Source organism: Colletotrichum chrysophilum (assembly GCF_026319265.1).
Source record: "Colletotrichum chrysophilum strain AFK26 chromosome Unknown scaffold_13, whole genome shotgun sequence".
In the NCBI taxonomy this organism is placed as follows: Eukaryota; Fungi; Ascomycota; class Sordariomycetes; order Glomerellales; family Glomerellaceae; genus Colletotrichum; species Colletotrichum chrysophilum.
The window spans coordinates 164142-190861 of NW_026517300.1; the positions used below are offsets into that span (position 1 = coordinate 164142).

Here is a 26720-nt window from a genome sequence, read left to right on the forward strand (position 1 = left end):
ACGCGGCGACGCTCATACTCCCGCTCACCCTATGCCTCGCCAGGCTGTCCAATGATCTGGTCGACATATGCATTGAGGTGTCTCCCGCCGTTGCGTTGAGACGCTGTAAGCCTGGCGTTCCGCGGCAATCCAATGATGCTGACGAGAGAGACGTATGAAGCCAGACCCCCTTCGCTGCTTGCCGTCCGTCTCTGACCTTAACAGTTCCAATATGGCGCTGGAAACTTCGGTGACCGCTGTTCTGCACGTGGCTTTCTGGGCTGCTGACTTTACCGACGCCAGCGAAGCAGCAGCTGCAGCCTCAAGGAGATGCGGGAGACCGTCGATCAGAGTTGAAGTTTCACCACGGTCATTTTCCCACCCTTGGAGAAATGGACTACAGCAGCGCAATTTGCGATGCAGAGCCCATCCGTCGGCTTGTGGGTTGCCCCACGGATGGGCACTAATGGTCGCTGAGATGCAGCTAGTGGAATAGCGCCTGGCTAAGGACCGGATGGTTGTTTGTGCTTCAGGCTGTCCACCTCACTCATCAGAGAAAAGCACAGAGCTCTCTCTAGAAGCTTGTGCCATTTGCGTGGTGAGCAACTTTGGTATGTACCACGAGTTGTGTGTGCATTGGCCGGGGCGGGGTCCAGCGTCGATCTTGCGATGTATCTCTGATCTGAATCTTTGCCTCTGGCAAGCAGTGCCGCTAGAGGTCTTATGCCCAACTGTTCGGACCAAGACACCCATGTCTGGCCAGTCTTTGCCTCTGCCGTCCGGCGCTGTAGACGTCAATGGATACCCAGGACTGGATACCTTCATGATTTGCGCTAGGGACGTCCTCGCTAATCAGGTGTGGGCCGGCCGCTGTCTGACCTTGGTGCGACCTGAACGGGAGACTGCGCCGGTCGATGCTGGCGTAGTCAATATTTGTTAATTGATGACAGCCCAGGCAGACCAAGAATAGCAATGGAAGCCGCCCCGCCATGTTCGTGCTTGACATGCTTCTTTTGGGCGCCTGAGGAATAACTGATCTCGCAAGAAACGGTTCATCGAGAGAAGCAAACCATGGGACTCAACTCCAACATGCTTTGGTGCAGCTTGTGCCCGGCGAGTCGTCGTCGTCTGTACTCAGTGATGGACGTCGTCTCAGCCCCTGCCTGTTTGCAGCCTGCCTCCTCTTTCGTCCCGTGTTGGCCGGCAGACCCAGTCCATAACATGGATCAGTCGGGCCGCAGGTTGTACTCACTGCGGCGGACGTTCACGCGTCTCTGGGAAAGCTCTTACGGCGTAGAGAGCACGGGCGGCTCTTGGGGGGACACCCTGGGGATAGAGTTCGGGCTGAAGGGGCAGTTTTTAGAAGAGAGGGATGCGTAGGCGACGCGCGGGCGTCCGTCACGGTGTCAGGTACGGCATAACGTTGATGAGGAGAAAACTCTGAATAACAGACGGCCGAGTCAATTGGATGTTGGGTCATAGTCGCGACTCCGCGACACATGGTTGACGGTAGGATGGCAGAGTTTGCGCAAGGCCTGTGTGTAGTTGAACAAGACAACCTGGGCAAGAAAAAGGTCGACATGAAGGTTCCTGGAAGGATGCCCTTGGGTTGGTTATGGGACCGATGGAACGGGGGACGGACGACGGGCGACTTACACCAGGAACCACGTAATTGCCTTACATTGAGGCGTACGTACGAAGGGTGCACTGTACTGTAGTTCCAGCGGGACGCATCACATATAGACTGGAAAAAGACAGACGAGTTGTGAATCTGAAGCAGAGGAAGAAAGCGGAGCTCCCTTCTGGCCCTCGTGGCAACTCATCATTCACGCAGAAGGTACTCTGTCCGACGGGCTTGGCTGAGGGTCGCAGCTGCAAGACAAGATGAGGTACATGATGTGTGCTGGAGGATGCTGGATGCTTGATGCTGGGGACTGGAGACTATGCAGTATTGACTGGAGACGGGGTGGTGCGTATTCGCATACCTTTGCCGCACAGAGTTACAGACGGGGTTCCCAAGCTGTCCTGGACATGCGGGCTTCCCTGTAGGCAGTGCTGCACTGCACAGCATCTGTTGTCCTGACAAGTCTACTACTAGTCTGGTGGTCTGGAGACTGGGTGCAGAGGTCTCCAGAGGTCTCCAGATATTGTTATCCACGAGGAGGACGGAGGACATGCCCTTCCAGTTCAGATCTGACAGATGATGGCCTGGGAGGCAGGACATCTGATGCATGGCATGGAGACGAGAAATACGGACTGGATACATGGTCTTTGTTAGCAACGGGCAAGTGGGCGGGAGTACCTCGTTCCATTTGGGCAATCGATCCCGCCACGAACTGGAGCTGGCTTGCAAATAGGAAGTGCATCCTGGCCGATTGCAGCAACGCCGCCGCTGACTCGGCTGGGACCGCTGTTGCTGTTGCTGCTGTTTTTGGCCGAGAGTCGATTGCTGTTGCTCGCAGTCAGTCGGTTCAGATCCCTTTCTCTACCTTACCTCACCTGCTGAAGGTACCTTACTGAGGTAGGTTGCCCTCCTTCATCACACCTTTGATGACCGTGCTTGCCTTTGCTTGCTGCCTCTGGCTGTCTGCCTCGCCTTACTCGTCCCCCCTCCTCATCGTGTCCCCTCCCCTCGTCCCCTCTCCCGTCTTTCTACCTACCTTACCCTACCTACTTAGTACCTACCTGACCTACTACCTACCTATCTTGCCTCTTCCTGTACCTTGCCCTCCTTCCCACCAGCTGCTCTGTTCCCGCTCCTCCGTCTCCCTGCTCCAACAGGCTACCCAAGGTAGGTACCGGCTCAGCCAGTAGGATCACTGCGCGACGCGCTTAGCAGCATCGAGGTGCAGTCCAGTGCGTTTGGGGGTCGAGTGTCTGTTCACAGAACAAAAGCGTTCGGCCGCTCCTCTGTCTGTTCTGTTCCTGGCTTTCCGGTCGAGGTACAAGTACCTGCTCCAGACGCATGGACAGGTTCCGCCCTCTGCTGTCTCGTTCGTCTGCTTCCCGCACCCTCCCACCAAACAAACACAACAAATGCTACCCAAGGTCTTCCGCTAACGAAGCGCCCTCCTCGCAGGGTACGACGCGCCCAAGTACATGTACATCCCCGCGACGGCAACCTGAGGTGGTCCAGTCCTGTTGGTCTGCGCTGCGTCCGTCTGGTGCGAAGAGGCACGGCCGTTCTGCTTCTGGGTAGGGTACCTTTTTACCTCCCACCATCCAGTCTGCTGCCCACGAACACCGCACCGCAACAGAAACCGCAGCACTGCACCAACACAAACCCAAGCCGCTGCCCACCACTACCACCACCTCAGAGGTAGAGAGGCAGAGGCAGAGCGAGAGAGGCATTGGCCAGACGCAGTCTGTAGAAGCAGAGTGTGAGGCAGCACCGGCAACCCGAACCTAAACGAATTATTCCCAACCTCACCTCCTCCTCCCCTTCTGCTCCTCCTCTGTTCTTCTTCCAATCCTGTTCTTCTCTTCTCATCGCCCTCCTCAACATCCCGCCTATCCCATTTTCTACACCTTCTTCTTTCCAACCCACCCTCTTGTCGCACGTCGAGCGACCCCGCGACCTGAATTAATCGCCCGCTGCGACTGCCTTAAGTTCTTGACGCTCCTTACTCGATTTCAACCCTCAGCGTCGCGTGCGACGACTTTCATTTTGCGAAAAAACAACCTGGCCAGTCCGTTGCTACCGCTGCTCCAAAATTCTTTCCACCAGCCCTGTTCGATTTCGCATCGTTCCATTCACCACTCCGTCCGGCTCCGTCTTCGTTCCAGCTTCAGTGCAGTGCAGTGCCGCACGACTTCACGATAACCACCCGCGCGCAAGCCTGCGAATCCGCCGCCTGCTGTGGCCCGACACCGAATTTTACCAATCATATTCTCTTGCAATTCCGGCGACGGCAAGCGCTCGATTGTTCTGCTGGCCTTTTTGTTGGCTTGGTGGCACACGACGCCGTAGGATCCGCGAATCGGGTGCCCGCCATACTTTTGCTGGCTCCCCATCGACTGCGATATTCTCAGGATGACCACGCTCCTGTCCCAAAGCTCCTCGCCCGCGACATCCCCACCTGCAGCAGCTTCTCCCTCCACAAACCCGAATCACCCCTCACTGCCGCCGCTAATAACATCCCCTCCAAGCCGCCGCTCGACAGCCCCGAGACCAATGTCGCACGCTTCAAAGAATCGCCTGTCGCAATACTCGACGGGCTCTGTCCCGTCGCGTTCGCGACCCCCATCCCACATATTTCCAATGTTTCCTTCGAGCCTCACCTACACTCTGGTGCGCGATTTCGCCTATCCCATCATGCACCCCATGCATTATGGTCCCCCGCCAGAGCCGTCGCATCCCGCTTCCGGCCTCAGCACCCCTCTCAGCGAGTCGCGCCGCCTCTCCGACCCTCCCGCCGCCTGGGAGACCAAGATGAGTTGGGATACCGGCGCGTGGGGTCCTGATGGCTTCGGCAGAAACCACGACCTCCCCTCGGTGCAGTTCGCAGACGGCCCGCCTTGGAGCGAGGACGAAGATCTGGCCAGCCCGGTTGTCAGCTCGCGACACCGTAAGCACAAGTCGTCCTCCGCGGCTTTGGGGACTGGGAGAACAAAGACTCGCGACGATGGAGATATTCTGCACCCGGCACAATATGAAAGAGAGCGCGGATTTTATGTAAGCACCAGCGGTGATGGCAGCGAGCGATACTACTTGAACCAAGGAGGAGAGGCAAACGGCCCAGGCGGGGAATATGTCACCTACCCGCCCGACGATGCGAGACATTCAAGCCACGCATACCAGCTGGGTGACCAACCCCCGCGGCAGTACGCCGAACACGAGTACTCCGATGCATCGAGCTCCGCATCATCCCCCGGCTTCCGAGATGAGGACCAGTCCCGGTATTCGCGGGACTACCAATTCACCATTACATCGCCTGACGAGGAGATGCATGGCAAGGCCGTCGCACTTTTTGACTTTGAAAGGGAAAACGAAAACGAATTGCCCCTTGTGGAGGGGCAAATCATCTGGGTCTCCTACCGACACGGCCAAGGCTGGCTTGTGGCTGAGGATCCCAAGACACAAGAGAGTGGATTAGTCCCCGAAGAATATGTTCGCTTGTTGCGAGATATCGAAGGCGGTATGAACAGTTTGACTGGAAACTTAGGTGAGGGCTCGACTTCACCAAACGACGTTGGCACCCCGACCCAAGCGGAGCATCTCACCTACGGCCATACCCCGACAGGAAGCCAGTCTTCTAACGGTTACCATCAACCTGTAGTATCCACGTTTTCTACCTCGAGCAAAGACCTGGACCCCTATCCCACGCAACAGCTGGGGATTCAGTCCGGTCAGCCCCCGCCCCAAGTGGTCCACTATCATGGCCAGAGAGGTGGCAGCCAAGCAAACACGCCGACGCTGGCTTCGCACCAGGACGTCGGTATCATGCGCCGAGGCAGCCAGGACACAACCGCGAAGAAGAGCGACTCTCAGGTCTCCCCCTTGACGGAGGCAACAAACGAGACCACAACCGAGACCCCAACCGAGACCAAGACGGTTGATCGATCAAGCACACCAAAGGCAAAGACCCCCAGCGAGAAACCCGCAGATCCCGACGCCATGGAGACGGACAATGGGCTATGATGGCCAAAAGGCACACGTTGGCAGCAAAACTCGACGGCTAGATTTCTGGCTTGGCAGATTCTTTTTCCCTGGAGGATCAGTCATGAATCATGTACTATGAGGGACGTCAGGGAGGAGCGTTTTCTGATTTCGGTTTGATGATCAAGAGGCGTAACGTTGTATTTCAGGAGACATAAAGAGAGGAGCCCCTAGTCGGTCGCTTTCAGCATGTAGCTTGGATGAAGCAGAGGACGGGAGGATACGGTACGGAGGATGCATGTGGCTTCAAATGGAGGAACAACGCGCTCGAATACCCGGCTCGAGCGGCGGATGAAAGTGAAGATGTGTTTTAGTTAAGCTCTCGGCAACTGAAGCTGTTTGCTTGTATATAATATATCGGGAAACCCCCCATTTTCCTCGCCAGAGGAATGAACTTCTTTGACCCTGTCCCACCTTGATTCCATTAAGCAGTCCGAGCAGTCTGAGCTGGACGCGAACGACACCATCAACGCCGCGCCGCACTGCCTGTAGGCCAAGCTCGTAATGCAACCCTGCGAGCACGTCGTCAGCTCTTGCTTAGAAATACCCCGGTTTTTGCACCTGGCGCGGCCTCCGGGACCAGCTCATTATCGGCGGGGATCGGGGGAATCGGATGCATCCCACGTGACCTGTACGTCATCCACCGGCGGGCGCAGGCCAGAGCTTTTGCGGGTTACCCGGTAGAGAGCTCCCTTCCCACTGTCTCGGATCCAACCCCCCCAAGCTGTTCGACCTGCCCGCGAGTCGGATCTCTCTTCCACCGCAACTTTTCTCAATCCACGACAACCCTCAATTGACGTCTCCGGTCACGAATACCGCCAATTGAACCGTCAAAATGTTCGCCCGCACTGCTCTCCGGGCTGCGCAGCCCCTCAAGATGGTACGCTTCACCCTTGCTCCAACAGATTTTCCCCGCGGCGGACATGCCAGATTGTTTGGGATCATCACACCATACCTTGTCCCGCGCTTTTCCCACTCGGCCCTGTCTCCCGCCGTAAGCAAGCTCCAAACAGGAACTTTTGAGCTGACCATTGGATGTTCCCCTCCACACAGCAAGCCCGCCGCTACGCGACCGAGCCCGCGGCCAAGTCCTCCTCCTCCAGCGCGGCGCTGATCGCCGGCGGAGCTGCCGCCGCCGCCGGCGGGGCGTACTACTTCTTCTCGGGATCCCCCGCCGTCCAGAAGGCCGAGGCCGCCGTCGGCGTCGCGCCCAAAAAGGCCCTCACGGGAGGCGATCAGGGCTTCGTCTCGCTCAAGCTCGAGGCCATCGAGAACGTCAACCACAACACCAAGAAGTTCCGCTTCGCGCTGCCCGAGGGCGACATGGTGTCCGGCCTTGACGTCGCGAGCGCCGTCCTGACCAAGTACAAGGGCCCCGAGGACGAGAAGGCTACCCTGAGGCCTTACACTCCCATTTCTGATGAGGGTGAGTTATGTTCTTCCTTTTCCCGTGGCGATTGGGCCCTGGAAAACAATCGAAACGGGAAAACCTACTGCAAGAAGCTGTGACTGATGATATCATGATAGATGCCAAGGGCTACGTCGACCTCCTCGTCAAGAAGTACCCCAACGGCCCCATGTCCACGCACATGCACGACATGGCGCCCGGCCAGCGCCTCGACTTCAAGGGCCCGCTGCCCAAGTACCCCTGGACGCCCAACAAGCACGAGCACATCGCCCTCGTCGCCGGCGGCACCGGCATCACGCCCATGTACCAGCTCGCGCGCGCCATCTTCAGCAACCCGGACGACAAGACCAAGGTCACGCTCGTCTTCGGCAACGTCACCGAGGAGGACATCCTGCTCAAGAAGGAGTTCGCCGAGCTCGAGAACACGTACCCCCAGCGCTTCCGCGCCTTCTACGTCCTCGACAAGCCTCCCAAGGAGTGGGTCGGCGGCAAGGGCTTCATCACCAAGGAGCTGCTCAAGCAGGTCCTCCCCGAGCCCAAGAGCGAGAACATCAAGGTCTTTGTCTGCGGCCCTCCCGGCCTGATGAACGCTGTTTCTGGTAACAAGAAGAGCCCCAAGGACCAGGGCGAGCTTGTTGGTGTCCTGAAGGAGCTGGGATACTCTCCCGACCAGGTTTACAAGTTCTAAGGTTTGCGGTCTAAGGCTGTGTAGATGGGAGGAAGATGTTACAAAAAAGAGGTGGAGGAATGCATGTATGACTATTAAAGGCTATAGACGCATAGATCACGTAAAGCCTAAAAGAGAGGTTCAGCTGATTGGATCATGCTTGTGCTGAAGGTGAAATTGATGAAGCTCATGGGGTTTGCAATAGTAACAACACGTCCCAAGTCTACCGGATTTGGCAAACCCTGCTGTAACCGCGGAGAGGGGTTCGCAATCTGTCTAATTGGTTTCACACACCGTTCTCCCCTTTATCTCCCTCGCTCATAGTTAGGGTCAACGCCTTCTTGCAAGGCCACATCAAGTACGTCTGCTTTCTGAAATCGGGAGTTTGGCACCACTAAGCCACATCTGTCGAATTGGATAGTCCTGCATACTTGTTGATATATCGAATTCGCAACCACGCTATGAACGTATCGTACAGGTCGATTCGCCTACATTTGATCCAAACCTCGGCCATCGTCTACTTACGTTATTGATAGCTTACGTACGGTATTATCTTGCCCTCCGCACCAATTAGATGCCCTTGGTGGCGGAAGCGACACACTCGTTGATGATGCCGGACCACTTGACGGCGTTGAAGTAGTCCTTGGCATCGATGCTCTCCTGCAGACCAGGGTAGACAGCTTCATTTCGTCAGCATTCAAAGCTCATCATCAAAATCACAATCAAAGGAAAACTTACCTCCAGCATATCCAGTCCACAGACCGGGCGCGAACACGACGTGCTTGAACCAGCTGCGGCCGTCCAGGCCACCGGGGTACAGGAAGTTGCGCTCGATGCCCTTGTAGCTCTTGTTCACCCACACAAAGGCGAGGCCGAGCTTGATCTTGCGGATGATGTTCCACCAGGGGATGTCCTCCTTGAGCTCCCAGTCGACCCAGGCGGCCGTCTCGTCGAGGTTCCACGCCTTCTCGCGGAAGGCGGCGATGGAGGTGCGCAGGACCTGCAGGGAGGCGCGGAACTGCGACTGCGAGCCCTGCGCGTCGGCGTCGGCGACGGCGACGCTGGCGCGCTGGCGGAAGACCGCGTCGTCCGTGACGGGCTCCGCGGCGGCGAGCTTGGCCTCGACCTGGTCGACGTAGCCGGAGAGGGCATCGGCGTAGTCGGTGGCGTTGAAGCGGATGACGGGCACGTTGGAGAGCTCGGCGACGACGAGGCCGAGGATCTGGGCCATGGTGCGGTGGTAGACGAAGCCCGGGTCGCCGAACTTCTCCATCCAGTGGAAGGAGTCGTAGTTGGAGTGGTACTGGTACACGGCCTCGTCGTTCTCGCCGCCGAAACCCATGTCGATGGAGGGGATGCCGGCGAAGTCCTGGAAGGCGGTGAAGTCGGAGCCGGAGCCCATGGTGCTGATGCGGCCATTCCAGACGTCGCCGACGGTCTGGCCCGGGACGGTCTGGTTGGGTGAGGGAACGATGTGGGTGATCTCGCGGAGGACCTTGTGGAGGAGGGGTGCGGCGGAGGTGCTGAAGTGAGGGCCGCGGACGCCGACGTCGACGTTGACGTAGGCCACCGAGGCGGCGGAGAGCCAGGGGAGGTATTCTTCGACCCACTCTGTGCTGCCGATGAGGGAGTATTCCTCGCCGTCCCAGGAGGCGAAGACGATTGTGCGGGTTGGCTTCCAACCGGATGCGACTGCTACACCGACGCCGCGGATGACTTCATTGAGGACGGAGGAGCCGCTGTTGGGGTCACCGGCGCCGCCGGCAATCCAGGCGTCGCGGTGGTTGCCGACAACGATGACCTCGTTGGGAATGGTGCCGTTGACGATACCAATTACGTTCCAGAGAGGGGTCGTGGTGTAGTTTTGCTCGTTGTAGAGGTTCAGGACGACGTTGTCAGGGGTAGGGCCGATGTTGTACTCGACGCCCTTGTATGCGAGGCCGAGGTTACGGTTCCAGTATTTGTTGAAGTCCTTGGTGGAGGGGCCGTGGCCATTCAGCGCCTTGAGAATAGGGATGGCGTCGGCGTAGGAGATGGGGATGGAGGGGATAGACGGAGTGGCGTCGTCCACGGGGGCGCGAGGGGCGCCGGGCTTAGAGGGGTAACCCGGGGTGGAGGGGTCACCGGGCCGGACGGAGAGGAACTGGGCGCTTCCGCGCTGGACGGCGCTCGGGTGGCGGGCGGGGCCGTCGGGGTAGGCTTCGTAGCCGTTCTCCTCCGTAACCTTGCCGTCGTCACCAGGGTCGCTATACAGCAGAGCACCAATCATGCCGAGCTCCTGCGCACGCTTGACCTTGAGGCCGCGGAAAATGCCGCCGTACTTGGCAATGGCGATCTTGCCCTCGAGGCTGACGTTGGCCTTGACGAGATCTTCGTAGTCCTGGTACGTGCCGTAGTTGACGAAGACGAAGGATCCAGTCACGTTGCCGCTGGCGGAGTAGCCGTGGAAGGTCGGCACGCGGTTCGGCAGACCGGAGCTGGGATCCTCCTCGAGCACATCCTCCTCAAGCGCGGCCTTGAACTCAACCTTCCAGGCGGACTCCTCCTCATCCTTGGACTTGGAGAGCAGAGAAAGGCTGTGGTCTACGGGGTAGTTGATGTACACATCGTAAGCAACAATGTCGGACTGGATGCCCCAAGACTCCCACTTCTCCTTGGTCCACAAAGCCTGTCGGGCTGTTAAATGCTGTTTGCTCGCAAGTGGTATCACATTACTTGCCTGAGAGTAGTTTTGACCTGCGAGATGGGGGCCGGCAGTGTAGTACCTGCTCCACTCCTCGGCCTTCTCAGATGAGGGAACCTCAAAGAGGATCTTCTGGACTTCCTCGTGAGTGATGGGTGCACGGTTGAAGCTGTTGGTCAGGGACCAGCCATGGTGGTGATGGTGGTGGTGTCGGGGTGGGTCGTCGACGAATAGCGCAACGACGAAGAAGACGGACCAAAAGATGAGGATGGAAGAGAGCGCGATGGTACAGAAGCGCCGCAGGACGTGATTCTGGTAGCGGGGTCGGGGCGCACCAACGTAGACGTTGGTGATGAGCGGCGTCCGCTCATTAGCCATTTTGTCGTGGTAGCGCTTTCTGTGGTTCGTGTCAGCCGAGTCTATATCACGCAGCTCTCGAAAGCTGAAGTCGCGAAACTCTGATATAGGGAACGAGACGGGCGTGAAGTGATGATTGAAAGCAACATGAGACGCGGATGCGCACATGTGGCTTACGATGGTGGTTGCATCATCGCGCGGCCACCAGCCACACTAGCTCAGGCACCAGACAGAGCTCCAAGAGGTCGCACGAGGACGACAGCAACGCGTACTTACTCTTGTGCCATCTTGCAAAAGCACCGGAAGCCGTCACCAGAACACAATTGACAAGCTTCTCTCTGCGCTTTTTTCCTGCCGCCAGAGATGTAGTTGAAACAGAGTTGGAGAGATTACAAGTCTAGCACGAACATTGCGTGCTTCAGTTGATGTTATCAAGCGTCAATGGGTAACGGTTTTGCCGATCGGCTGCCGCCGGATGGTGACGCCTCCACTGACACTGGCCACCCACGGGCGCTGATTTGGCTGATAGTTAGTGAGAACCCGCCCAGCTTGCCTGCTTCCAGCACTGGCTGACGAATGGGCTTGGCCTCCTTCCTGTTTCGGGGACACAGGCGAGCTGGGGGGCTTTTGCGGGGTCATCGGCGGTCCGGTGCCGACTTCAACACCGGACTCTGGAGATAACAGGCGTGCTCACCACGCTGCGAGATACGGAGCGTCGTTGCGGTTCACTCGTCGGCGTGGGCTATCCTATCTGCTTATCTCATTAGATCGGACCCCTCCAAATTCGACCCGTGACACCGCATCGACAGTCTTACTGCGTCCGATCTAGCATGGCACAAGCCCGGGAATATAAGCACGCCTGAGGAAACACAGTTTCGATCCATCGTCATCATAAGAACAGGCGTTGCATCATCCGTTCTTCGCCTTCGTTAGCGGCGACGCCTTTGCCGCCTGTTCCCCTTAACCCCTTCAGCCCCTCGAGTCAAGAGAGTCGAGACACACAACCTCCCTTCTCCTGCGCCTGTGACTGGACATCGGCCAACACCCGGTGATCACGCAATTGATTGGGTGGATTCCGTCCAATCACTCAATCAAACTCTTCCCGGATACGCTGTCTGGCAACCACCACTCTCCGAGGCTGGAGTCTCTGGGTGCGAAACGCTGCGCCTTTGGTGATTTTGTTGCCGTCTGGCGGTGTGCAATGTCTTTGAATGAAGCAGCGACAGCACATGTCTTGTCTTAGGGATTCGCATGTTCAGATTTCATGCCGAACGCTGCGCTGGCAAGCCGAACAGATAGGGTGTCCCCTGCGTAACATCCAATGGGCCCGTGATGATTATTCAGCTGGTGCCAGTGCGCCCCAGTGTGTCATTTTGTCCAGCTGCCAACTCTGCGCCCACGCTCCTGCAAGCCACCCCGAGGTTCGGCCCCGGCTTCGGCGAAGTCGGTCAGTCGCCGCCGGGAAAAGAGGCCCCCCACCATGGTGAAGGCTGGACGTCATGGCAACTTGCGGGGGGTGCAACTTCTTTTTCGCCCAAAAAAACAGCAGTGTCTCTACTTTTGCGTTTGAGGCGCAACCACAAATCGTCCTACAGCGAGGACCCCTGCCTTTTCCCTCACACCCTCACCGACTCCAACAACAGGAGCAACAACCACAAAGTTTCTGCCGACAATCGGACCCTCTGTGGCGGCCGTTGGAAGCGTGCACAATGGCCGGCTTGCAGGCATTACGCGGAGTCGCAGTGCAGCCGGACCATCCATCTCCAGCAGCAAACATCGCCCCCCCTGTTCCAACACCCGTCGCACACCTCCCGACCGCCTGCCCGCACCGCACCGTGGTCTGGCCTGGGCCGACCGGGTACGCACCGGGAACGCTGTCTTTCTCGCTCGCTTCAGCAGCAGCGGTTGCAGGCAGGGAAGCCGTGATGGAGAAGTGCGCATTGCTGTGGCCAGCAACACGGGGCACCGCGCAAGCCGAACCAGCGTCCCCTACAAATCTGCAGAGAAGAAGCCAAACTCTCTCACTGACCCGTCCAGTCCATATCCGAGACACATCTATGCCCACGATCATCCCATCTCTGTTGCCAACGCGCAGCAATACATTTCGACTACTTCCCTCGCGTCTCGCGCTCACGTCACTGTTTACAAATGCCGTTTGTCGACACGACCGTTGATACTCGCGCTGATGCTGATGCTGACCTACTATGCCCACGAGCCGTGATGGGTACTTCATAGTGAACGCCAAGTAAGGAAGGGTACGGCAGGCGGGAATGCCCACCTCCAGAGCGGTGCTCCAGCTAGTGGCTATTCCCCGGTAGGCGAAGCCGAGGCGGTTCCAATGGTGGCCCGCCCGGAGGCGTACGGCCAGATATTCGCCCCTCCACGAATTCGGTGTACTTGTTGCTTGAACCAAACCGCAACCCTCTTGTCCCCCTCCAGCCAGTGGCCCAGACGGAATACAGAGACTTCCGTCAGCATTATTGGACGGGATCGGTGCAAGAGAACGGGGAAAAGGTCGAGTCCCCTTCCTGCCCGCTGCCCAGACATTCCCACTGCCATTCACGGGGCTCGAACTTCTGCAGGAAGCTGGGGTGGGAGGTGGGAAGGGGCGGATGACTCCCCAGCTCCGGTGCGGATACATTACCCACGCTATTCCCTGTCCGGCCCAGTGCAGCCGCGAGCCTGCAGACATCGAAGTGGATCTTTCCCGTTAGGCCTTTTTTTTTTCTTTTTTTCTGCTCTTTGCGCTTGACGAACCGCCTTTCCCATCCGCTGCTTGTGTTCTTGTGACTCCCTTCTCCAATTCTGCCTTTTTCCCTACCTTGTTTTTAAAGGCCGTTGGTTTCCCTCGATTCTAGATTTGCCCCTTCCTGACTTATTCTGCTTTCTTGCTATTCCCTACGTCGCACAAGCGCAGACGACGGAGAATTACTACGTCACCAAGGATCCAGCGCTGAAATCTGATACTACCATCCGGGTCGATCACTTACTTCAGCGTGCGGCAGTAACATCGATCCTTGCGAACTTCGCGACTTGGTCTTCTCCCATACTTGCGGTCACAGATCTTCAATATGACCAAGCCAACAAAGCCCAAGTTGCCCGCGAAGCAGTTGGCCATTCTGGGTAAGACGCGCCCCGGCTTTTCAAAACTTGTTACTGCGATTGCTTTTAACTACATTTGATCTACAAATGCGAATCCGTGCAACACCACCTAGTGCCGGGCAAGTGCCTTTACACAGCCAAGGAAGCAGGCACATCGCGGCGTCCGGGATCACACAAGAGAAAACATTTGGAGCATTAGGAAGCGTTTACACGAGAGTCGAGAGCGCATGGGTCGGTTGGGAAATTCACGTCTTGTCGCCCGAAGCCGCCTGTCCTTTAGCCACGCATTTACATCCCCTAAGCCTACCATATCTTACTTTCGAATGCGACGTGGAAAATGGTCCTGGTCTTCCGAGCTGCCTGATCAATGTGAACCGACCGTGGTCGAGACTTCAAACACCAAGCCCAAGGCGGTTGGCATGTCACTGCTGCAGATTACACCTTGCGCCCGACGTCATATGCATCGCGAAACCTTCAATAGAGGTGTCCTCCAACCTAGTCCGTCTTCTGCATCGCTAACAGTCCCGTGTAGCCGTCGCCCGCTTTGCCGAACCGCTCGCCTTGACCTCCGTCTTTCCGTACCTCCCAGAGATGATCAAAAGTTTCGGAGTAGAACAGAACGATGTTGCGAGATGGGCCGGCATCACATCCGCCGTCTTCTCGTTGGCTCAGAGCTGTACTGCAGTCCCGTGGGGTAGAGCATCCGATCGATTTGGCAGGAAACCGACAATCATTGTTGGTCTGCTCTCGACTATGGTATTCTTCGTTGTTTGGGGAATGTCAACCAGCCTGCCCATGGCGATTACTGTTCGCGCTATCTTGGGCAGTGGTAACGGTAATGGTAAGCATACCCATTAGTTTCGATCCCAATGACGTCTCAGCTAACATGCGCATTCAGTCGGAATTATCCGCACAATGGTAGCAGAAATGGTCCCCGAAAAAGAGCTACAGCCCCGAGCCTTCTCCATCATGCCTCTGGTCTGGTCGGTCGGTTCCATCTTCGGCCCCGCCTTCGGTGGCTTCTTCGCCAAGCCCGCCGACCGATTCCCCTCGATCTTCGGCGACAGCTGGTTCTTCACGACTTACCCCTTTGCCCTGCCGAACCTCCTCGCTGCCGTCTTCTTCCTCCTTTCCGTTACGAATGCGACCCTTTTCCTGAAAGAGACTCTCGAGAGCAAGCGCCATGAGCCCGACTGGGGCCTGACTTTGGGCGAACGCCTCACTCGTCCATTCCGTCGCACTCGCCACTACCACCGCGCAAACACCCGCGCTCGCCGCGCCTCTTTCGTCGACGGCGAGGCTACTGCGCCGCTCGTGCCTACCAAGCTCAACCCACCCGCGTATCCGCTCGAGGACAACAAGCAACCCTTGGAGGCACCCAGCATGAAGGAGGTGTTCACGGCGCAGACGACTATCAACCTTATCTGCTACACTTTCCTCGCTCTTCACTCCGTCGCTTACGACCAGGTCCTTCCGGTATTCCTCAACTACCCTGTTGTCGAGCATACGCCAGAGAATACCCACCTGCCCTTCCAGTTCTCTGGCGGCTTCGGTCTTGGCTCAGACCGCATTGGCACCATCTTCACAATCTATGGCATCACCTGCGGTGTGATTCAATTCTTCGTTTTCCCGCCGCTATGCAACTACTTTGGTGTCCTCCGCTGCTTCCGCGCATGCGGTATGTATAATTTCCTCCCGCTTGCATAAATTCCAATGCTGATGTCTCGCGCAGCTCTGACTTTCCCCGTCGTCTACATCCTAACCCCCTTCACCGTCCTCTTCGAGACGACCTTTAGCCGCTACGCCGCGCTCATGGTCGTGATGTTCACAAAGGCATTCGCAGTCATCATCGGTTTCCCCTGCATGACGATCCTCCTCACGAATTCCGCCTCCTCCCTTCGCATCCTCGGCACCCTCAACGGCTTCGCGACGATGTTTTCCGGATTCGGCCGCGCCTTCGGTCCGGCTGCCGCCGGTGCTGCGTTCTCCTGGGGTGTCGGCAAGGGCTACGTCATCACCTCCTGGTGGTTCCTCGCCGTCACCGCCATCATCGGCGCCGTGCCCATCTACATGCTCGTTGATAGCGATGCTCTCACGCAGTCGCCCGACACCAGCGACGACGAAGAGAGCACCGATGACGACGACACGATCACAAGCACCTCGAGCGGAGAGGCGTCTGGAAGCGGGCAGGAGACGGAGCCGTTATTGGCAAGGAACGGATCGGCTGGGTATGATTCCGTCAGCACCCCGGCCCGCTCATGAATCTTCTGCATTTCAGCACCGTCTTGCATGGTTTTCTATGAGCGAGTCTTGCAAATAATGCATATACGAGGGTACGAGATACGGCTGACTTTAATGTTTTGAATCGGCTATCTCTCGACACATTTCCGAATTTTCCATATTGACAGCATTTGTTGTTGTCTTGGTTCGGGCCAAAGTTGGTTCATTGCAGGCGCTCAGCATTGCGGGCCGCTCATGGGTTGTTATTCAGGTATCAAAAAGCATTGTTTATGGGGTTTTCATTCATACGCATCGATCATCTATAGATGTGCACAGTTCCAGCTGATTAATATTACAAACATTTCAATGAATTGGGTCTCTCCCCTTCTGCTTGATGTGATTTTGGTAGTGGCCATGATTCAATGAGTGGGATGTCACTCCCAACGTCTGGTTTGCGCAGTTGCGGATTCGAAACAATTAACCGTACTAAGCGAGTGATGTCCAATACGACGTGTACTAGCCGGTAAGTCAAACCACGAATTCATGAATGCAGCCAGCTCAGGCAAATTAACCTTGTCTCAGCTTATTAATGAGGTATCCTGCGATAGCTTGTCTGGGAACTGCATATCTGGAGCAACGAAATGTATACAAGTCATTGGTCTCTCTGTCTTGTCTTACCACGGCATGGCTTGGTTAGTCAAACTCCGATGGATAAGTTTACTTCGCACACATACATATGGCCCTAATGAGATATTCTAAAGGGTCCCGCAGCGGCCACGCATCGCCAGTCGGTATATCATCCGACTATATGCAACTAAGACAAAGCTGTTGTCAGACCTGGGCGGCCCCGGTGGACTTGGTGGCACAGGAAAGCTGAGTCTCTTGGACGATCTTCGTACGGACGAGTTTTTGTTTTTGTTTTTCTTTTTTCAGTTGATGTTCGTAGGGTTCTCTTCTTAATCAAGTAATTGAGAATAGCGGATAAGTGATTCACCAACTAAAAGTTAGGCCATGACTTTGTATCATTGCATGCTCGGTAATGTAGAATTGGCAAACATTGGCCAACCTGAATGGCTTGCAGTCAGTGAGGACCGGGCACCAAATCGATGCCGAGCCACTTACAGACGGCCCCACCCGCTGCCGTCCACATCCCGGCGGTGGAACCACGGGTCGCGTTCCAGGGCCGCAGATTGTGGATAAGGAAACCGCATTTCAACATTCAACCCCCCTTTGAAGTTAAGCCAAGGCGCAAACCTCGTCATTGCACAAGTTCGACAGCAAAACACCCTCTCAACTCGGGCCTGACGCCCCCAAAGTCATGATGTCCTTTTCGTCGGAAGAGGAAGACCAAGTCCTCTCAGATACCCAATCCATCGAGTCAGAATCCAGCGACGGCGAGGAATTGCCCCCGCGGCCGCTGCATCACAACTACTTCGCGCCCCCCTTCTACGGCCGTCCGCCGACTCCCTTGCCGCCCTCGCCATCGCTGACATCGCTCCTGCGTCCCTCGCGACCGACAACCCCCGATGCATCCGACGACGACTTCGAGCCCGTCCCCCGCGCGTCGCCGCAGGTCCCGACTTACGAATACTACGGCTTCGTGCTGTACCTCTTCTCGACGCTGACGTTTATCGTCTACTTGCTGTGGTCCTACCTGCCGTCGCCGTTTCTGCACGCCTTGGGGATCTACTACTACCCGAACCGATGGTGGTCGCTGGCGATACCGGCGTTTCTGACCATGTTGGGGGTTTACATCTACATTGCGCTGGCTCTCTACAACGTCGAGATCATGACGTTGCCGCTCAATTCACTCGAGACAGTGGTGGACGACGCATCCAAGGTCGGCGTGATCGACAGCAAAGGGCGGCTGAGGGACGGCCAGGCCAAGAGAAGGTCGCGAGACAAGAGGGATAATAGGTTGCCTGGGGGAGGGCTGAAATGGAAGAATATCTGGAATGAGGGGACGGATGCCGTAATGGATATCCCGCTGGCAGGTGCCTGCGAGGTGCTGTACGGAGAAGGGAGAGATTTCGAGTCAGAAGACGAGTACATCGTTACCTAAGGCTGACAGCCGGGACGTGAGGATTAATGACACATTGAATAAGATACCCTTTGATGCAAGCTTGAAGCCATATTCTTCACTTAAAATACTCGTGATTATTTTGCCTGCATATCAGCGCATTTGGTATCGATCAAGAGTCCCTAAAAAGATGTGGAGCGTTCTGTCCTCGACACTGGATGCTCGGTGAGAAGCTCCACACCGAGAGCTCGTACAGTGTGTCGCGCTACGACACGGTGGGGTGTGGCTGAATTCTCAGCCTTGCAGCTTCACCCAACCACGCCAAATTTCGACCACGACGCGACCTTCAATCAGGCGCAGCATCGCAACAACCCACCACACCGCCCCCGAATCATCTCAATTATCTCGGTGGCTTGTCGCATAACATCTCCGACTCGATCAAAATGTCGCAACAGCCATTGTCCTCGTCGGTGCAGCCGACTGACATCTACGGTGGAGGTGAGCTAGCAGCGGAACCTCGTCCCGTGGCCGCCTTGCGCGCGCGTTGTCACCGCGTCTAACTGTCGTGCAATAGATGAGGTCTCCGCCTTGGTTCTCGACCCAGGATACTGCAGCACTCGCGCTGGCTTCGCAGGCGAGGATGTCCCCAAGTCTGTGTTTCCGTCGTTCTACGGCCGTGTCGGTTCCAACGATCCCCCGACCGACGTATTTGGCGACGAGTGCCTGATCCCCCGCGCCGACTTCGAGGTCCGCAACTACATGAACAAGGACAGCGTCGTTGAGGACTGGGATGCTGCCAACAAGATCTGGGAGCACATGCTCATCACTCGCCTCCAACCCGCGCGTCCTACACCTCCTTCTAAGAACGGCCTTAACGACGACCCTAAGACGGAAGCCGAGGGAGGCGAGGCCAATGGAGATCTTGACGTCGCCATGGAGGATGCCGAGACTCAGGAGAAGGCTCTTCAGGAGAACCCTCTTTTGATGACTGAGGCGCCTTGGAACTCGGCTAAGTCCAGAGAGAAGGCCATCGAGATAATCATGGAGAACTGGGGCTGCCCTGCCTTCTGGCTGAGCCGAACGCCTGTCTTGGCTGCCTTCGCTGCCGGAAAGGCCAGCGCTCTCGTCATCGATGTCGGTGGCGCCAACACCTCCGTCACGGCCATCCACGACGGTATGGTTCTGAAGAGATCCATCCAGAAGTCCCCTGTCGGCGGTTTGTGGCTGTCTTCGCAGATCCGTAGCCTCTGGGAGACATCAGAGCCCAAGATCGACCCCGTCCCTACGTTCCTCGTCGAGAACAAGACTCCCGTTGACGCGGGTGCACTCCCCCAGTTCAAGCAGCGCCAGTTCGGTTTCAGCATTACTGACTCGTTCCGCACTTACGAGGAGGAGCGACTGCTCACCGAGTTCAAGGAGTCCGTCGTCGAGACTTGGCGCGGTCCCGGCAAGTACGCCGTCCCCCAGAACGAGGAGCTCGCCAAGCTACAACCCGGCCGCGTCTTTGAATTTCCCAACGGCGCCAACCAGATGTGGCGCGAACAGCGGTACAAGGTCTCGGAGGGTATGTGGGACGAGACGGCAGCGTTCCCGACGGCGAACGAGGAGCTGCGCCTTAACAAGAGCCAGACCATCCCCGAGCTCATCCGCGCGGCGCTCAATGCCGTTGATGTCGACCTGCGCCCTAACCTGCTGGGCAACATCGTCGTCACCGGCAGCACCAGCTTGCTGAACGGCTTCAATGATCGTCTCAACAACGAGCTGACGACCATGTACCCGGGCCTGAAGATCAAGATCCACGCTGCGGGTCTGTCCAGCGAGCGCCGCTTCGGTGCCTGGATCGGTGGCAGCATTCTGGCCAGCTTGGGCACGTTCCACCAGATGTGGATCTCGCGTAAGGAGTACGAGGAGAACGGTGTGAGCATTGTCGAGAAGCGCTGCAAGTAAATGCTTGCTGCCGGTGCCTTGGAATCTCCTGAGTTAAAGGGACGGAAAGCAGGAGTCTGGCGGGGTGATTCAATTCGTTCGCGTTACCTAAGACGGCGTATGGAGTTTTGCGATGAAATTATGGTCTTTTCTGAGTTGTCAGAGAAGGTAGGGCGTCAAAAGATTACGCATCGTCATGGTTGTGGATGGAAGTAGTGTCTATGAGTGTGAGCCGCCGAACAGGTTAGATAGTTATTAAGGAATACACAAAAGTGTCAACCAAGCTGTCTCGCGGTATTGTGAGGATTTCCCCTCGCTTTCTGATGCTCTTGACCCTGGATAGGCTTTCGGAAGGGATATCGCGTAGCATTTCCAAACAATTGGAGGGATGCAAGGACGATATGGGCTCATTTTTCCACACTTGAGTGTATGGTTGCGATTGAAGTCAACATCCAAGGCTTGAATTATGGAATAGTCCATTCATCCACTATTCAGGCATGCACTCCTTTAGTTCGTTGGTGAGATTGAACATACATTCAGACTGGAAGGAAGTCTCGGTAGCTTCAGATAGGCGAGATTTCCATAGTTATGCAAGATTTTTCCTTTTTGCATGCATTGTACACCCGCTCCGTTATTGGAAACAACCTGAAAGCTAGCTTCACTCAGTTATAAGGTGCTTAAGCAATAAGGCTGAGTAGATCATGTCAACGGAGCCAAGAAAGTTTGTACTTAACTCTACCAAACATATCTCAAATCAACAACGTGCGAAACTTGGGCGCTATTCTCACGTTAAGGTACCTTAAGGTAGGTAGGTATTATGAGCCTGCTTCTTTCCTGACGCAGATTTTCCAGTGTACCTCAGGCAGGCACTATCGCGATGGGAGCTCCTTGCCAAGTTTCGATCACTAACTCTAGGCCTCCTACCTACTATAAAAGAACCTCAAATTTCTCCCATTTGCACCCACTTGCCTACCTTCTGGTTGAACCACAATGCGCCTTTCAACATTGCCATAATCTTCATTCCTCCTTCTTGGGCCGCACCTCTGAGCACACATTTTATGGTCTTGGAACAGACATTTTTGGCCTGCATAACTTTCCAACCCACAGATCTGTGTTACTACAGCTCCTGCCTCAAAGTATCTACATCCCGAGGCATCACGAAGTCAAGATTCCTTGGTCGATTTTAGGTATGACAGCCCCCGCCAGTGGTCTCGACTGGGGTGGAAACGGCAGGCATGGACCACAAACGATGGCTACCTTCGCGGAAGCTGGCTGATTGGCTGACACTTTCCGCCTCAGGCACCCCTGCAGAAATCGCACCTGAGTCACCCAAATTTCTGAGGCTCTACGTGAACTTTCCCTCCTGCTTCCCCAGAGCCGACCGACGCGTCGCCCCATCGACCTGACGAGCTCCCCCCCGACCGAACGCTGCCGCCATCGCATCAGCAACCACATCGCGAGGCATGGTATAGACCCGGAACCCGTCGGCGCACAATATCGGAGGTGCCAGAGGGGAGATATTTGTGCCAACATCGACATCATGAGCGACGAACCCCCCAAGTCACCCCCGTCTCCGGACGACGGGGACCCCAAGTCCCAAAAGGACCTGGAGGCTCAGGACGACGAGCAAATTTCGCGCACGCTTAGCCAGCTTCAACAAGGAGGAGATTTGGGCTTTAGCTTGGATGAGCCATTCGACCAGTCCGGCAAAGCAGACGATGCGGAGGATTACGAGGATATTAGCGACGATGACCTGCCCGAGGAAGAGGAAGGCGAAGCCAACCCCGCGACTTCCCTATCCACCGTACCAGGTTTGACGGACGATGGAGGCACGAGTAACGATACAGACGACCTCTTCGGCGATGGACCTTCATCTCCAATGGAAATACCCGGCCCACCATCACCAGCGCCTCACGTTCACGATCTCGACAACGCCGATGCGTCGCAGTACCGAGACATCAACTTCGACCCCGAGCCTGGCTATGAGGCCGCTAATCAAGACCCGGATATTCCCGCGCCGGCAGAGACAGTTGAAGATTTGGTCAAGCAGGCGTGGCCAACATGGCAGAAGGGTGTCATCCTGAAATGGAACGAACTCCTCCCCCCGAAGAAGGCCCGATGGATCGAGAAAAAACCGACCAAGAAGCCTAAGACATTGATATTCTCAAAATTGACTTTGGATCTTGCGGCCGACCAGGAGAAGCTTTTCCGTATCCCAGGCACTGCCGCTGCGACAAGGAAGCAGAAGCGTATCGACGATGACACCAGGGGATTAGTGACATGCACGCAGCAGGAATCGTCGGACGAAGCCGAGGCTGAAGAGTTCAACCTCGAACAGGACTCAGATTACGAGGCGGTCGCCGGCTTTACTCTGCAGGACATCGAGATGGTTTGCGACGACTGGGCTGGCCGCATTGAGCAGGCAGAGCACGACTTTCAGAAGCAACGAGACCAAGAAGCCGCCGCCCATGCAGCAGAAGCAGCATCCCTCAAGCGCGCCCACGACGATGCGTTTGACTTTGACTGGGAGGAGTTCATGGATGACGAAGAAACCAAGCCGCCGCCAACCAAAAAGACACGCCCGCCCCCGCCCAAGGGTCTTCCGGAAATTCCACGCTTCACTGCACCCTCATTCGACTCATTTGAGGATGTAACAAAGCGCTCTTCTAAACGAGTTATTCTGGACTTGAACGATCCTTACCTCCTTCTCGAGGAAGCCGAATCGCAACGTGGTCCCAAACGCCAGCGGGTTGAGCAGAAGCTCACACGCATGGCCAACGGTCATCTTCGACCCGACCTCTCTCAACGGTTCAATATGTCAAACGACGATGCGTATGAGGCTCTCAAGGAGAATCATCAGCACAAGGTCAGAGCAACTCTTGGCAATCTTCAGGTGGAACACAGTATGCCTGCACTCAAGCTGGCATGGCCCTTCTACAAGGTCAAACTGGACATCCGCAGAGATGGTTACCATCGTCCTTACTTCAAGTTTGGTAAGCACGAGCGTCAGGTGATCAGGTTCAGCAAGCTCGGCTTCCACAAGCGCAAGCAAATGAAAGGCAAGGCCCATGAAGTTTTCCGCACCACCAAGGACCTGGGCATCACAGACAACTCGACAGCCGTGCTGTTCGAGTACTGCGAACGCACACCTCCCGTCCTTTCCAATTTCGGCATGGGCAACAGAGTCATCAACTACTACCGGAAAAAGAAGGTCGATGATGAGGAGGCCCCGCCCAAGATGGAAATTGGTGAATCCCATATTCTCCTGCCCGAGGACAGGTCGCCCTTTGCAATCTTCGGCGAGGTGGAAGTTGGCCAGACAATGCCTACTTTGCACAACCAGATGTACAGGGCACCCATCTTCAAGCACAAGCCGCGCTCAACCGACTTCCTCTGCGTCCGGAGCTCAACAGGCGTGGATGGATCTAACTGGTACCTTCACAAGATTGACCATCTTTACGTCGTTGGCCAGACATTCCCTAGCGTGGAAGTTCCGGGGCCCCACAGCAGAAAGGTCACCAACGCTTCGAAGAACAGAATCAAGATGATCTCTTATCGTATGATGAGGCGGAACGAGCACAGCCTTGTCAATCTTTCCGAAGTCACAAAGCATATTGCAGACTCGACCGACGCCCAGAACCGACAAAAGCTGAAGGAATTTCTGGTATATGCCAAAGTTGAGAAGGGTCTCTGGGGCCTGAGACCAGGAGAAACACTGATGGACGAAAATGGCATCAGAGCCATGATTAGGCCCGAGGATGTTTGCTTGATTGATGGCATGCAATTGGGCATGCAGATGCTGGAAGACGCCGGGTTTGACCCTAACAATGTCAACTTGGAGGACGATAACGACGAGCCTGCCGAGGAAGACGATGACGAGCGCACCGGCAAAGGCGGCAAGAAGGCTGCCGAGAAGAACGAAGAGAAGCTCGCGGACAAGATGGCACCTTGGAAGACCAGCAAGGCCTTTATCGACGCGTGCGCTGGCAAAGCTATGCTCAAGCTTCATGGCCAAGGTGACCCAACAGGACATGGTCTTGGTTTCAGCTTCATCAGAACCTCGATGAAGGGAGGTTACCTCGAGACTGTTCAGAAGGGTGGATCCCACACAACGGCGGCTGATGCCATGGCCGCTCATCCCGATGCTATGCGCAAAGCGAACAACGGCCATGCCTACAACGTCAAAGAGCAAGAAGCCATGTACAAGAAAGGCATCCGCGAAATCTGGGAAAAGCAGAAGGCCAACCTCGAAGATGGCACCCAAAAAGACGACGACCTCGTGGTCCCACCGCCGGCGGATGAAGACGACCGCTTTTACCCTCAAAGGGCCCAGACCCCTGCTCATGTCGACGAAGGCATGAGTCAAATCACCGGATTGACGACCTCAACAAGTCGGAACCAGCGAAAGCGACTCAAGATTACCCGTGAAGTTCTCAATGAGGCAGGTGCTATTGAGCAGAAAACTGTCATTATTGAAGACCCTGTTATAATAGACCGATACATCAAGAGAAAGAAGGAACTGGAGTTGGAGGACTTCAAGTACGGTTTCCCATCACGCTTCCCCCCTCTCGACCCTATATCAGGTCTATTATTCAATCTTCATGCGATCCCTGCTTACATTTACGTGCCTCTAGCATCTACGAAGGAAGACCGACCGGAGTCGCTGACGACGATCATCGCCGACTGGTCGAGTAAGCAGTACCCTTCCGTAGATGCTGAGCACTTGATTGACGTCCTAGCAGAATTAATAAGGAGCTCGAACGGCTCAACCGAAACAAACAACGACGAATCGGACGAGAGCAACAAAAAGGACTCCACCGATCAAAGTCCGGCCTCGACGCTGGCTCACCCGAAGCAGACAGAGCGGCCACGGGCACAACCCGCAAGTGTGCCAATTGTGGACAGGTCGGCCACATCAAAACCAACAAAAAGTATTGCCCTCGCTGTTCTTCAAAGTCATCCCCGCCCAACATCAGATCTGCGGAGCCTCTTCAGGACTGGGGCAAGGCGGTTCAAGCTCAAGGCAAAGCTGCTTCGCAAGCGCCGGCCGCGCAGAGCCCCGCAAAAGCCAGTCCTTCCAAGGCAAAGCCGCGAGCGTCAAAGCCGCGAACCCAAGGCCAGAAGCCACAAGGCCAGAACTCCTGAGGTGTCCAAGGGACAGCCGAAGGCACCTAAGCCAAGGCGCAAGACGTACAAGTATAACAAATACAGCCATAATCCATACTGGCAGAACGTCAAGCCCAGGGTCATCTGATCTTGGCAGCCCTTGGCGATGGTTTCCCACGCATCATTTCTTCGCTTCTTTTCGGTTTTTCTCATTTCTAGCTTGTTTTTTCGTCGCATTTCGCTTTCCTGCTTGCTTTCTCGACCTCGACCCTCAAACGAACAGTTGGCTGACAGTTTTAACCAAAGGCTTTGTCCTATGCTCAACGGCACTATGAAAACCGATAACGGTATTGCAGAGCACGGTGGCTTCGGCATGTACAACGCGCCAGCAGCGAACGCCGGTTCACCCGGGCAATAATCGACGGCGCCAGGTTCGGACGAAAACCGGTGGCAGCTGTCTAAGCTGCGGCAGACCAGACGTTGCAGCGTCGCATACCGGATTATGGTTGAGACGACAACAGGACCGGACGGCCGGTACCTGCTCCCGGCGCTTACCAATAATCTGCGACTCTCTTGCAGCCAGCCGCTTGACTACCGACGAACGTTCCAGAACGGGGAAGATCCCCACACCCAACCGTCCCCGGTTGCTAACAATAGGGCTACGCCAAGTGATTCCCGCATGGGGTTCAGGCACAACACCAACAACCTGATGTTGATGTCAAAAACCGCCAGGGACATGGAGGTAGTAGGGCGCGTCTGGACCAGAAAAACCTCAGACGTGGGGTTGGACTGAAGTATCCAAAATTGGAATCGTACAATTGACTCCTGCGGGGATGTGGATTATGGAGATTGGGAATCGGCTTTTCAGTCGTGGACTTTGGGTTATGGAAACATTGTTACTGGGCAGCACATACGGAGAAATCTCCCGAAAACGTGGAACTCGGGGCCGGGGAAGGGTTTTGCAAGCGGTTCAGCAAATCAGAGCATGTAATGATGCATCGGCACGGCGTCTGGTGTTGTTAAGTTTAGCCCATAGCCGCCAGGCGAGCAGCTAATCACACGAAAATCATTTGAGTGACAGAGCTCCAACAAGTTGAAATGCAATGTGAAGAAGACTACACCAGCTGACTTGTGCCGAGTATCCTGGAATACCCCATGCGGTGACTGTTGCTCGAGGGCAGCAGTAAGGTACGCAATTGGTGTGGTGTGGGTGGACGACGCGGGAAGGGGGATATCAGGAGGCTCAGAAGGCTGGTATTGGCCAAGAGTGTACATTGTTCGATGGCTGGCTGACCGGGGGAACGAGATGCGGCACAGCAAAACATGGGTCTTGACGACAGACGACGGGTAGACAGGTCGGGTGGGGGGTTCTTCCTAACGACTGACTTTGTATCACATTGAGTAGATTGGCGAATCGGGCAAAACAGACCTGAACGGGGCGCGTGAGGGGGGACGGGGGAGCATGGAAGGATGCGTGTGTGTCGATGTAACAATGACGAGGAAGAAAAGGGCACAAACAACGATGGTTTTAGCGGCCCAAACCTATGTGCTGCGTATGCGCTGGTTGCTGAAATCACCGATGACTTGCTGATG

The 26720-nt window shown here is 56.0% G+C and overlaps 7 protein-coding genes across 7 annotated transcripts; 6 read left to right on the forward strand and 1 right to left on the reverse strand.

The window, feature by feature from the left end:
• Nucleotides 1-4240: 4240 nt before the first annotated feature.
• On the forward strand, nt 4241-5620 carry COL26b_002574 (uncharacterized protein; the record flags this gene model as incomplete). Its single annotated transcript, XM_053175489.1, has 1 exon — nt 4241-5620. One exon carries the CDS (start codon nt 4241-4243, stop codon nt 5618-5620), a length of 1380 nt encoding a protein of 459 aa, XP_053040493.1.
• An 853-nt stretch (nt 5621-6473) lies between these two features.
• MCR1 (NADH-cytochrome b5 reductase) lies at nt 6474-7734 on the forward strand (the record flags this gene model as incomplete). The annotated part of the gene is made up of 3 exons (XM_053175490.1): nt 6474-6518; nt 6692-7064; nt 7166-7734. The coding sequence occupies 3 exons, from the start codon at nt 6474-6476 to the stop codon at nt 7732-7734; spliced, it is 987 nt and encodes a 328-aa protein (XP_053040494.1).
• Nucleotides 7735-8283: 549 nt separating this feature from the next.
• Nucleotides 8284-10774, reverse strand: COL26b_002576 (uncharacterized protein; the record flags this gene model as incomplete). Its single annotated transcript, XM_053175491.1, has 2 exons — nt 8284-8393; nt 8452-10774. The coding sequence occupies 2 exons, from the start codon at nt 10772-10774 to the stop codon at nt 8284-8286; spliced, it is 2433 nt and encodes an 810-aa protein (XP_053040495.1).
• A 3050-nt stretch (nt 10775-13824) lies between these two features.
• COL26b_002577 (uncharacterized protein) lies at nt 13825-16117 on the forward strand (the record flags this gene model as incomplete). The annotated part of the gene is made up of 4 exons (XM_053175492.1): nt 13825-13876; nt 14388-14696; nt 14754-15533; nt 15588-16117. The coding sequence occupies 4 exons, from the start codon at nt 13825-13827 to the stop codon at nt 16115-16117; spliced, it is 1671 nt and encodes a 556-aa protein (XP_053040496.1).
• A 1279-nt stretch (nt 16118-17396) lies between these two features.
• On the forward strand, nt 17397-18137 carry COL26b_002578 (uncharacterized protein; the record flags this gene model as incomplete). The annotated part of the gene is made up of 1 exon (XM_053175493.1): nt 17397-18137. The coding sequence occupies one exon, from the start codon at nt 17397-17399 to the stop codon at nt 18135-18137; it is 741 nt and encodes a 246-aa protein (XP_053040497.1).
• A 401-nt stretch (nt 18138-18538) lies between these two features.
• ARP4 (NuA4 histone acetyltransferase subunit) lies at nt 18539-20042 on the forward strand (the record flags this gene model as incomplete). Its single annotated transcript, XM_053175494.1, has 2 exons — nt 18539-18593; nt 18670-20042. The coding sequence occupies 2 exons, from the start codon at nt 18539-18541 to the stop codon at nt 20040-20042; spliced, it is 1428 nt and encodes a 475-aa protein (XP_053040498.1).
• A 1519-nt stretch (nt 20043-21561) lies between these two features.
• On the forward strand, nt 21562-25275 carry COL26b_002580 (uncharacterized protein; the record flags this gene model as incomplete). The annotated part of the gene is made up of 1 exon (XM_053175495.1): nt 21562-25275. The coding sequence occupies one exon, from the start codon at nt 21562-21564 to the stop codon at nt 25273-25275; it is 3714 nt and encodes a 1237-aa protein (XP_053040499.1).
• Nucleotides 25276-26720: the final 1445 nt, after the last annotated feature.